The following is a 12532-nucleotide window of genomic DNA, read 5'->3' as shown; positions in this document are numbered from 1 at the left end:
CGCATAACAATAATCAAGAAACGTCAAGAAAGAATTATAGAGGACCTAGAAGACGAAACTGGAACGACAAAATCCTGGAAAGGGTGGAGCACTTTAGATATCTGGGTAGCTGGATTGACTGCAGGGTTGAAAGTGACGAGGAAATTTCGACCAGAATAGAACTCGCACGGAAAAACTTTATTAACTGGCGTTCTGTATTATGCAGTAGAAGTCTGTCGTTGACCACACGTCTAAGAGTATTTAAGTGCTACGTCTGGTACACTTTGTTCTATGGATATGAAACCTGGACAACAAAAATAAAAAATCTTAACAAATTAGAAGCGTTTGAGTTATGGTGTTACCGTCACATGCTCAGAATCCCGTGGACAGCAGACATATCTAACGAACGCGTGCTAGAGACCGTGCACAAAGAGCGAGCATTGATTAACATCATCAAAATAAGAAAGGTCCAATACTTCGGTCATATAATGAGAGGACTTAAATATCGCTTATTCCGGTTAATCCTTCAGGGCAAAATCGAAGGAAAACGTTGGGTCGGAAGAAAACAACTTTCCTGGCTGCGTAACATTAGACAATGGACAGGTCGAACGGCCGAGGAACTGTTTCATAAAGAAGAAGAAGAAGACGAACCACAAGTAAAACAGTATGAACACTTGCCATGTCGATACGACTTTTGAGAGCAACGTGGAATTGGAATTCCTCAGAAAGAGCAACGCAAAGGAGACCAAAATCAAGCTGTGAAATTAACATTCGAAAAGGAATGAGCCCGGTAAATTTGGAAATAAAAATGTGCCAAGACAATGATAGAGGAAGAAGAAGTCTCCCTCTATCTCTGTCTTAGCACATTTTGGCACACCTTGGATGCTACGCTTAGATGCTACCCCCATTTGAATTTTTCTACCAACGGTACTAGTTTCTTTGCAAATTTATCTTTAAAAAAATCTTCAAACCATTGGCACCATTATAATCAAACACTAACTTGAAATATCCCGATTATGCCGTTGATTTGAAGACTTATCCCCTTTTAGTTTGTTTTAATTACAGTTATTTATTTTCTGAGTAAAAAATTATTGTTACTAATAAGAAGTTTAGAATTTTAGAGCAATGTTCAGTTAAAATTTTTAAAATAAAATAACTAACACTCTGTGAAAGAGGTTAGTTAGAGTGCCAAACCAAAATTTACAATCTATTTTAATTTAGATTTTTCTTGACAGCTTGTTGTATTGGGAGACCTAGCAATTATACATTGGGACAACTTCAAATATATTAAAAATTCAGTTGTTTGAATGGTAATTTTATATACGCCATTTAACTTTATGGATCACTAAAGAATATGAAAACACTAATGAAAACTAAATATTGGGACAGTATGAAGTAACTGCTAAAAACCAACCAAGACAAGTACATAGGCTACGAAAACAATATAGCCGGGCACTCCAACAAACGTCACTATATTCTAGTTAATTTGTTATCAAATTAAGTGAATCGCTGTATTAGATTATACGTTTTTAGATGGCGTAGTTACGTCCGTATATAGTTATTTTGATAACTATTGTCTAGGATGGGAAAGATTTTTGTTTTGGTTCATTGTAGTGGCTATACCGCTCTGAGGAGACCTAACGAGGTCGAAATACGTATAAGCGGCTGTCGCTGCCCTGTATCAAGACAAAGATTTAATACCGTCATTATGATTTATTACTCCAGTAACTGAATTAACTACGAATTTTGACCATGATGAACGGCATGTGGAATGCAATTTTAGATTTCCTTGCCGAGTAATTTATCAAGCTGTTTGCTTTGCAAGTTTTAGAAAGCACAGTGTGAAAAATTTAAATTCGGTTTCGCGAGGTAGAAATCGTTTGATTTCTCTTTTTGTTTTTAGATGGCGTAGTTACGTCCGTATATAGTTATTTTGATAACTATTGTCTAGGACGGGAAAGATTTTGGTTTTGTTAAGAGTAGTGACTATACCGCTCTGAGGATACCTAAAGAGGTCGAAATACGTATAAGCGGCTGTCGCTGCCCTGTATGAAGACAAACGTTTTATTACGGTAATTATGTTTTATTACTTTACTCCGTTTGGAGTACCAGAAACTGAATTCACTACGAATTTTGACCATGATGAACGGCATGTGGAGTGCAATTTTAGATTCCCTTGCCGAGTAATTTATCAAGCTGTTTGCTTTGCAAGTTATAGAAAGCACGGTGGGAAAAATTTGAATTCGGTTTCGCTAGGTAGAAATCGTTTGATTTCTCTTTTTGTTTATATAAAAACAATAAAATTTTGTAAAAAATGACCGAAGAAATACTCTAAGGCAAGTTAAAGCTGAGTGGAATTATGAAATTGGATTAAATTTGTTTATAACAAAGTAAATTACAGGTAGTAATTTAAAAATGGACTTGTAGTTTTGGATAGGCAAACGAAAAGCAACTGTTAAGAGCAAAACAAAAGCAAGCCAGGATCATGTGGGCAAAATCTAAACTTTCTTGGTCGGTAGAAGATTTCTTGAGTAATTTTTAGTGGCGAATTAAAATTAGACGTATTATGTCTAATTATTACCGCAAATAAGTTATTCACATTAAACATAAGGCTCTTCACAATGACTGAAACGTAAAATTTCTTACAGTAAATGATTTGAGGTTGCATATTTTTGATTATTGAGGATAAATGCTAAGAAATCTTAATAACTACCTTAAAACAGTATATTTTTTAGCAGGACTTGGCACTCTGTCATACGGCCAAAACCACGAAAAACTGTTTTGGATACCAGAATTGACGAGAAATTAAAAAAAAAAAACTAACAATGGACTTTATACGAACTTTAAGCTCAAATAGAGCAGATATGGAATGAGTTAACCCTTGAATAGTTCAGATCCTTACTCGAGTTAATGCCCAACCGAATTAAAACGGTTATAAGGTCTAAGGACGATGCGATTCTGTTATAATACTAAATATTTATTGTATGTCCCAATAATTAGTAGCCAATAAGATAAACATTTTTATTATTAATTAGTTCTGTTAAGGTAAACATGTTTTCTTCTGATTAGACCTGTATAAAAAATAAACTGCCATCTATATGAGTTATGCATGTATTTTAGTTTGTCCTAATATATAGTTGTTGGAGCTCCTGTATAGCTCCAAAATCATAAATTATCCAGTCGTCAGAGACGAAAATGGCACTAAACCTCTAAAAATCATTCGAACAAGCTGAATTTTGCCGAGAATATTAATTTTGGGACACCAAAAAATATGCAAAAAAGTTTACCACTTTTACAGAAGGGCTTCGCCCTAAAACCCCACTCATAAGGGGGTAAAAACGCAAAAAAATCGATTTAACAACAATCTGTACACTGTAGAAAAAAATGTTTCAAATAAAAAATGTAGCTGAGATAATTTTAAACAAAAATGTTTATAAGCACTTTTTGTGTTTATTAAACCGTTCTCCCACGAATAATGATTGAAGCAACCGTCGATTGTGCATGTTAGTTATGCGAGAAATCAATGCTCAATAAAATTTGTATCAGCTCAACGGTAAAAATTACCGTGGTGCGATTTTTTCATTTTTTATGATTCTTATGAGATCAATACAATTTATCCCTTTTATTGTCTTGCTACCATGAAGTTTCGATTACTAGAGCCTACTTTTCCAAATTTATATAATGGAATTTTAGTTTTGAGTTTTAGCAACAAATGTGAGGCATTTAAAATATGTTTAAAAACCTTGGATTTAATCTTTCACATAACAAGCGATCTAAAACGTTTTAAACTTTTTTTTAAATACACTAGTACTTTTTTTAAAGAACCAAACTTCTGCTATAAACTAGATACAAGACCGTCTTCTTGGAGGCATTTCCCATAACGTGCGATCATTTGTAATGTAAAACATTAAATTCTGCGTTTTTATTCATATTTCAAATGCCGAATATTTGTTGCCACAAATTAAAATTAAAATTTCATGTCTTAGGTTTTAAAGATTGTTCTCTAAAAATAAAAATTTTACTACGCCTGGTCAATGAAATTAATTAATTCCATTGATCTCACGAGAATCGTTAAAAATGGTAAAAATCGCGCCATGTGTATGTATTTAACAACCTTATAAAAACTGAGTTTATTCGCAGCAAAATACAAAAACTGCATGCAAAAGCTGCGCTCTTTACCTTTAAAATTTATCTTAATTTTTGTCCATAGAACACTTGGATCAAAAGATGTCGAATTTTTACCGTCTAGCTGATACAAATTTTATCAAACATTGATTTCGCGCGCGTAACATATTCAAAATCGATGGTCGCTTCAAGCGTTATTTCCGAGAGAACTGTTCATTCGACATAAAAAGTAATTATAAACATTTTGTTCACAAGGTGAACAAAAAAGGTAATATCAAGTTTACCTCTAAAATCTGATATATAACACATAAAAAACACATTGTCTCCAAGTAAGAGACGTAGTTCTTTTAAAATCCTCCCCTTTTTAAATTTAATGTCTGTTTCGTCCCCCCGTTTTTTAAGTGTTTTCTGTGTGTCTTAAAGTGTCTCAATTTTAAATTTTAACTTTATAATTTGGACTTTACAACAATTTGCCACATATTGTAACATAACTTTATCAAAGAAATTTGATAATTACAAGCTGATATAATTGCACACCCACACAATTTGTACATCTATTCTTATTCATTGTCTCACAACTGTCACCTTCAAAAACAAAAATAAAAATCTCAATAAATAACACACATTAATTTATATTTAAATGGGAATAAGCCACAATTAAAGGATAAAATACGTTTATTGACGTTTCAATTTCCACTTCGGAAATCGTTCTCAAAATACAAAAGAACGATTTCCGAAGTGGAAATTGAAACGTCAATAAATGTATTTTAACCTTTAATTGTGGCTTATTCCCATTTAAATATAAATTAATTTAAAATGCCACAAGAAAATAGCTTCAGAACAAAAATAACACACATTTCATAAATATGTCTCCAGAATAAATATAAATAACTTTAAAGAACTTAATGGTATAGAACATTACTTTCATCAAACAAACAATTACATTTACCTATCTCTACTTCATTAGATAAAATCTGTCTCCTCAAGAACTTCCCCGTTTACTGTTAAACAATTACAATAGTTGACTTGAGTTCTCCAATCAACAATACAAGATAGTTTGAACCATGTTCTTTCAACCATCAATTAATAGAGTACCGGCATGTAAGTAATGTTTTATTTATTTGTTTATTTATTAATTCATTACAGTTTAATAGACTATTTCACCAATTTGTGGGTCTTACCTTGTCTGCTTAAAATTTTATTCATTTTTAAAACCACAGACATGTAATATTGGCATAATTACTGTAATTTATATAATTTATATCACCTATCTTTGTTTTACCTTTATTAGGCAACACCCTAATATGGGTTTATTATTTTCAGCATTTAATTAACTTTGTATAGCGACCTGAAGATGCTTTGCATATTGTAGAAAGCGAAACCGGTCGTCTGATAGTTAAATTAAATTGATTGTGAGTAAGTCTAATTTATTATTTCTTTTACCTTTTGAAATGGACTCACACAAGCAACACATTCATGAGTTTGTTCACAATTATCTCAGCTACATTTTTTATTTAAAACATTTTTTTCCACTGCGTACAGATTATTGGTAAATCGATTTTTTTGCGTTTTTACCCCTCTACCAGAGGGGTTTTAGGGGTAAGCCCGTGGGCAATAGTGGTAATCCTTTTTACATCAGTTTTGTGGTCCCAAAATTAATATTCTCGACAAAATTCAGCTTGTTCGTATAATTTTTAGGGGTGAACTCTCTGACGATTGGACTAAAAATTCTAAGAGTGAGTTTGTATTTCCTTATGTTATTTTTAAGCCACTTTTTAAAGAAACGCCTTAAATGATATTTATTAAAAACATATTTTCTTTTTTAGTCAACACTGCACGAATTTTGGCTACAAATGCAAACAGAGTTTCACCGAGGTCCATCTGCTCACCTACGAAGAAGGCGTCATCGACTTCGACAAATTCATGATACCTACTAAATGCAACTGCGATTGTGATTCGTAGATACCTACCTATAAAGCCGACTAACAAAACAAATAAATTAGATATAAAATAAAAAATGAACGTTTTAATCGGTCTTTATTTTGTAAGGCTTAGTGCGGTAGTTTTAGCTGATGTAAAATGTTGTCGACTTCAAGGACATTTAAGTTATTATCCGTTATTAACATTCCGTAAAAAGACTCGATTAGACTTGTTCAAGATCAAATGAAAAACTTTTTAAAATTAGTCAATATTTATACAAAACTATTAGTAATAATATGTTATTATTTTCGATAATCACAGATTTCGATAAAGAGAATAACAAAGTAACTCAAAAGAATATTTGAAAGAAAGGCAGTGACGTAGCCAACGGAGGTGTCCTGAGGTTCCGGATACCCCTTGAAATATTATCAAATATTAAGGATATTAAAATTCAATAAATACATAAAAAATATTAAATTGCACAATTTTATTATAAATTTAACAAATATTTTGATTTTTCTGAAGATTATTGTGAAGATGCACATCGGATACTATTTGTTCGATTCACAAAACCTTTTATTAAAAAGTAATGTCTTTTGATCTATCTCTTTAATACACATACTATAAATATAGTTCTAATCAAAAAATATTAATAATAATAACAAAGAACAACAAGAACAACACTAATCGACGTGTCGATACCTAACAACAATAATCTGCGTTTTAAGTACAACAAAAAGATCGCCAAGTACAGAGATCTGGATATACAAATAAGGAGACAATAGAGAATGCAAAGTACCCAGACGGTACCTATTATTCTCTCTACCACTGGATTTATTCCCAAGAACCTCCTAGCAAAGATAAAAAAAGCTGGATCTAATTGAACATCTATACAAGATCATGCAGAAAGCTGTGCTAATTTCGACTTCCAGATGCGTGCGAGAATTTTGGTACATCAACGTACCAAGTCACCTAGGACTCGATAACATGAAAAGAGTTCCACCAGAGCTCAATACGTTTGATACCATAGGTATCTGGAATGAGAATGAATTTTCCCCTTAGAGGGACTGTGAGTCGTATGGTTAAATCTGGATAATAAAGTAATAATAAAATATTACCAATCAAGTGATAAATTTTTTCAAAAAAATACTCATGCTAACAAGACTTTGAAAGACGCAATTCAAGTTCACATTCGAGATTGTAAAAAGAAACGGCTTTTACGGTAGAAACGGTAGTTTGTGCTAAACTAGGTTTATTGAACATCACAGAGAACGGCTAGTGCCTAATGTTCAACGATAAAAAAAACAGTTTCTTCATTTTCCTCTTGGTTTTTAAAAAGATATGAAACGTTACTCTTCCATTATTCATATTTCTACAATGTGTTTGTTACAATTTCATAAGTGCTATTAAATGTACCAAAGATATGATCTCTACTCTAGAAGATGAGGAAAAATTTCGAAATTGAATTTGAAAAACTCTTTATTTCTGCTTCTAAATTATCTGAAGGTATTTTTGGTACTGAGCTTTAAATTCCAAGAATTAATAAGTAACAATAAGATAGGTACCTGTAGAGATCATCCAAAAACTTCAGTTGATCACTATTTTAGAGTAACAATGTCCATTTCAGGTTTAGATCATCTAATTTCTAGATTAAACGAAATATTAGTCAACAATAAACACATTTTTATTTTATTTCAAATATTCTTTCCTGGTTTTTCATCTCCTTTATCTTTTCCCTTTTTTATGTAGACATGACTCTGTCTGATTTTCAATGTACCTCCAATAAGCTGTTGTACCATCGTTTTCGTGTTCTTCCTACTGATCGTTTTCTTATTGGGGAACCGCCTCTTGCCGTCTTGCATCTACATCGTATATCTGTACTTCTAGCTCTGTCTCATAATGTTCTATCAATTTTTCTAAGTATATTCATCTCTGCTGTTTTTAATATCCTTTGTGTTCTGTCTATATCAGGTCGTGTTTCTCTTGCTTATGTCATTATTGGTCTGATGACTGTTTTGTAAATTTTGGTTTTCATATTTTTATATTGCTGCATTTTATTCAATTACGTTATTCTTTGTAGAGACGGGGAGTAAAAAACGAGTTAACCCTGAAATAAAATCCTGGCTACGTCACTAAAGAAAGGACCTTAATGTGATATTCAATTTTGTTTGTTATGTACTTTATGTACTTATCAAACTTTGAATTAAATTTTATATAGTTTATTGTTATATTTATGAGTTGATTGTATTAGAAAAACACTCTGTAACATTGCAAATACAAAACTCACCAGGTATAAGAATTTTGTGTACATTTTTATACACGTAGTCCCTACGAAAATTGTACCCTTAAAATGTTTGGACAAAAATTCAAAAATCACTCATTTTTTATTGAAGTGGACCAATTTTTATTTAATAGTAGTTATTACAACCTTGACCCTATACTGGGGGTTTCAATCCAAATAAATTTTTGAACAGAACTCTTCCATAGCTTTTACAATTACTTTAATTACCGCCTGTAATTCTTGAAGAGATTTGGGTATCAGTACTGTGTCGTCTGGGTATCTCAGATTGTTAATAGAGCTTTCGTGAATTTTACTGCCAAAATTCTAACCATCTTTAAGGCTTTATTTAAGATGCTTTTCGAGTAAATGTTAATAAGAATTGCCAAGAGCACACAACTCTAACATATCCCTCTCTATGTTTCTATGTCTTCTGTTTTATTTCCATTCATACTGCATCCTTTGATAAAGATGGAGATTGAAAATTATGTTGATATCTGTTGTATCTAGATTTGTTTCAGTAAAAATTGTATCAGATGATCATAGCGAACTTTATGAAAGGCTTTACTTTAGTCAATAAAGCACAAATACATATCTTGGTTTATATTTAGGCATCTCTGGGATAATGTATTAGGTACAAAGAATATAACATTTTATATTCAAATTTATTATACACCTTAAGATGACTATTGTCTACAGGTTTTTATATTTTGTGTTTTTGTATTTATAATTATAACATTTGCAACACAAGTAAAATAAATAGGCATTAATGAGAGAACTATCGTGTGATGTTTAAAAAAATGATTTCCTAAATATATAAACTTACCGTTATAAACTATAACGCATTTGGTAAAGCCAGTGTCCTTTCAAATAACAATTTATGCAGATTCCATTATTGTATCTGTATAGAATTAATAAAACACTAAAATGGATCAAATGTTTCGACCATTCCGGCCAAAAGTTGCCATTTCCAATCAGCACATTATTTTTATTATTTTATATGATTTATGTCCATTTTAAACCGGATGTACCAATGTACATAGGCTAAAGAATAATTTATTAATAACATACCTCTCCACTAATGATATATTATACTAAAGAGGTCTGTTATGTCTTCATGTTAATACAATTATTGTAAATACACAAGTTTTTTAGTATTAACCAAGTCCTTTCATACGATCATTTGGCTCGTCGTAAAATATGTAGGTACATTTTAAAAATCGAAACAATTGTTATTTTCGAATGAACGCTTGGCTGAGGCTGAAGTATTTTGTCTTGTATTTCTTGTGATGTTTTTGTGGTTAATAATTCGTCTATATAAATATTGCTGTATTTGACCAATATAATGATGTACTCGTATAATATGTTGAACCAGAGTTCTTTACATCCAGCATTTTTGACATGTTATATTGTTGTTATTGTTTTGGATAATGTTATAAAGTTATTGATTTTATTTATTGTTAATAGGAGAAAAATTTTTAATACAAAAAGCTCAAATTCCTGGGGAAAGGATCAATTACATTGGTCAACAGCACACATCAATATGTGAATAGAAGCGTTGCTTACAAAAATAGCATAAAAATAAAATATAATATATTAAATGTTTCCTATTCTCTACATACTGGTTATGTACGTCATTGTATTTACCTGTTCAAAGTTATTAAAATTTTTAATATGCTAATGTCAATAATGACCAGTTCCTTTAATAATACTTTAGCACAATTAACACAAACAAAGGTATTCTTATAATAGACAAAGACTAATGGAATGGCTCGTTTCAAAACAATATATGAAGAGCTACAAATTTAAATGTTTTACATATTTACTACTATTGAGTTTAATACAATAATTAATATTAAACTCAATAGTCTTCCGGGTTGAACCGCGTCCATTATCATTACCCCGAGCGTTCGACATCCTGTTTGATGTCCCAAAGATACCCAAGCCAGTTTCATTCTTCTGTTGATTTCTGGGAGTATGGAGCCAGATTTATCTATTAATTGTCAAAAGTTTACATAGTCGTGTATTGTTTTGTTGTTTTATTGTGCAGTGCAGTGTTGTTTATCATTACATGTTGCACCACTAGCTTGCTCCACATAGTTTTTATTATTGTCAAGATAAGTTTTAGGACAATTTCATTACTAGCTGCATTTATTTATAATTTCTTATAGTTCTGCAGGATTATTAATAATGAGAACGATGTCGTCTGCAAATCTTAGATGGCTAAGGTATTCTCCATCAATGGATAGGCATTTTTTCTGTCAGTTTATTTTGCTGAATATATTTTCTAGACATGCAGTAAAGAGCTTTTGGTGATATTGCATCGCCTTGTCAGGCGCCTCTGGTAGTAGGAAATTCTGGGGTGTTTTTATAAATTTTTACCTTACCTTTTGCTTGTAAGTATACATTTGCTAAAATCTCTAAAAGCGTTAGTAATAAAAGGCAGTAATAAAAGCAAAGCTTCTATTACTGCCTTGTGATATATAGGATCGAAAGCTTTCTCGATATCTATGACGGTTAATGCTAAAGGTATATTATTCTTTAGCTCTACTCATTGGTTCTCGCAGCGTATGTGTATGATACAAGGAGCATCTAAAGCCAGCTTGTTTTGGTCTGTGCAGTATCCACTGCATTTGTTAATCTACTATTGATGATCTTTGTGAATATCTTGTATATGATTGCTAGTAGACGTATAGGTGTGTAGTTTTTGTTATCCTCTTTGCAACCTATTCTATAAATGAGAATTATGTTCGCTAAGCAGTTCGTAAATATTTTTGCTAAGATTTTCAAGTTTTTTTGTCAGAGTATTTAAGCAGTTCCACTGTTATGCCATTTCAACTGCTTTACCGCTTTTCATTTTTATAATTGTCGGTTCTACTTTTGCCGGAAGGACTTCTGGTACATGTTCTTAGTTACTGATTGCTCCTTCAAGTGTTTCAGGGGCTTTGTATAGTTTGCTGTAGAATTTAGTCACGAATTGTATTATTTCATTTCTCTCTGTAATTCTGAAGTTTTCATTTGCTAAAGCAACGATTTGATTCTTTCCAATGATTATTGCTTTCATGTTTTCTTAGAGTTTTTTCTGTTTTTGAGTGCATATGTATGAGTCTTTCACTGTATTTTCTTATGTCTTCTTTAATGCTTTTCCCTATTGCCGTCCCTCCCTATTACTACTTTTACTTACATTCTCTGCATATTTTGGTTTTATTAGAGAGTTTTCTATGTTAGTTTTCTTGTTGCAGACCTCTGGTTTCTTTAGCGCTATCAAGGATGATTTCCATATTAAGAGATGTCATGAATGAACTGATTTGGTCATTTTTTTCATCAATTGCCCTTTCGTAGTAATTTGAGGTTTTCTTTTAGATTGTTATTATTTAATCAATCAATTAATAGTCAATTTCATTCTTCGTAATTTTATTTGGTGCTACACACATTTCCAACAAACGTGGCCATCTAGGTGCCATCTAGGTACTTTGATGGCCATCAACTAAAACAATTTATTAATATTATTTTCTGTTTTTTACGCTACACAAAATATATAAATTTTTACATCTGCTAGCAAAATAGTACTCTCGCTTTTATGTAATCATAGTATTTACACATTTGGTATAGCGCAAAGGACAGAATACCTAGATGGCATCTTTGTACGATACCACTTGGGTGGAAAACAGTTAGGAGACGTTTGTTGGTCTTTGGATTCGTTTGTATTTAGCCCTCGCCACTGATGAGGCCATGGGAGGCCAAAATAACCTCATCATGCGGCATTTTTTACCAATTTAAACACAGAGACTTACAAATCGTGCTCTCCTACGAAAATAGAGTATTAGAACGTTTAAACCACATTGTAGGGCTGTCCCATAACAATACCTTTAAAAACAGCAATAAAAATAACAATATTGCTATATTTATGCAATATAAAAAACTTATAAAAATTATAAAAATTAAGGTATTTAATACTTTAAGATCTCTCAAAGAATCTTGCTTTCTTAAAACATTTCAAGATCTCCTAAAATTCAAGATCTCTTATATATTCCCTTTACCTACTAAAAAATAAACTAATTACAGGCTGAAATAATGTACGGCAATAATAGCAATGTTATTCGGCTTTTAGTATTTTTATGTGTTATGAAAAAATGATAGTGTCAAATTGTACATATAGTGTAATTTTTATTTTATAATATTAGTTTTATTTTAATAAAGATTTGTTTTAAATCAATTTGTGTATATTTT

The 12532-nt window shown here is 31.5% G+C and overlaps 2 protein-coding genes across 2 annotated transcripts in view; one reads left to right on the top strand and one right to left on the bottom strand.

The window, feature by feature from the left end:
• The window catches only part of LOC140447259 (uncharacterized), a 46232-nt gene extending 33714 nt beyond the window's left edge, over window positions 1-12518 (top strand). Inside the window, exon 5 of the mRNA XM_072539813.1 lies at window positions 5931-12518. Within this exon, the coding sequence (XP_072395914.1) occupies window positions 5931-6066 (136 nt within the window). The 3' untranslated portion in view covers window positions 6067-12518. The remainder of the gene's footprint in view (window positions 1-5930) is intronic.
• LOC140447258 (uncharacterized) overlaps window positions 1-12532 on the bottom strand; it is a 258442-nt gene that overhangs the window by 102758 nt on the left and 143152 nt on the right. The window lies entirely within an intron of this gene.

This window comes from Diabrotica undecimpunctata, chromosome 8 (genome assembly GCF_040954645.1).
Source record: "Diabrotica undecimpunctata isolate CICGRU chromosome 8, icDiaUnde3, whole genome shotgun sequence".
NCBI lineage: Eukaryota > Metazoa > Arthropoda > Insecta > Coleoptera > Chrysomelidae > Diabrotica > Diabrotica undecimpunctata.
Note: the sequence above shows the minus strand (reverse complement) of the source record. Positions and strands in the feature narration are given on the sequence as shown.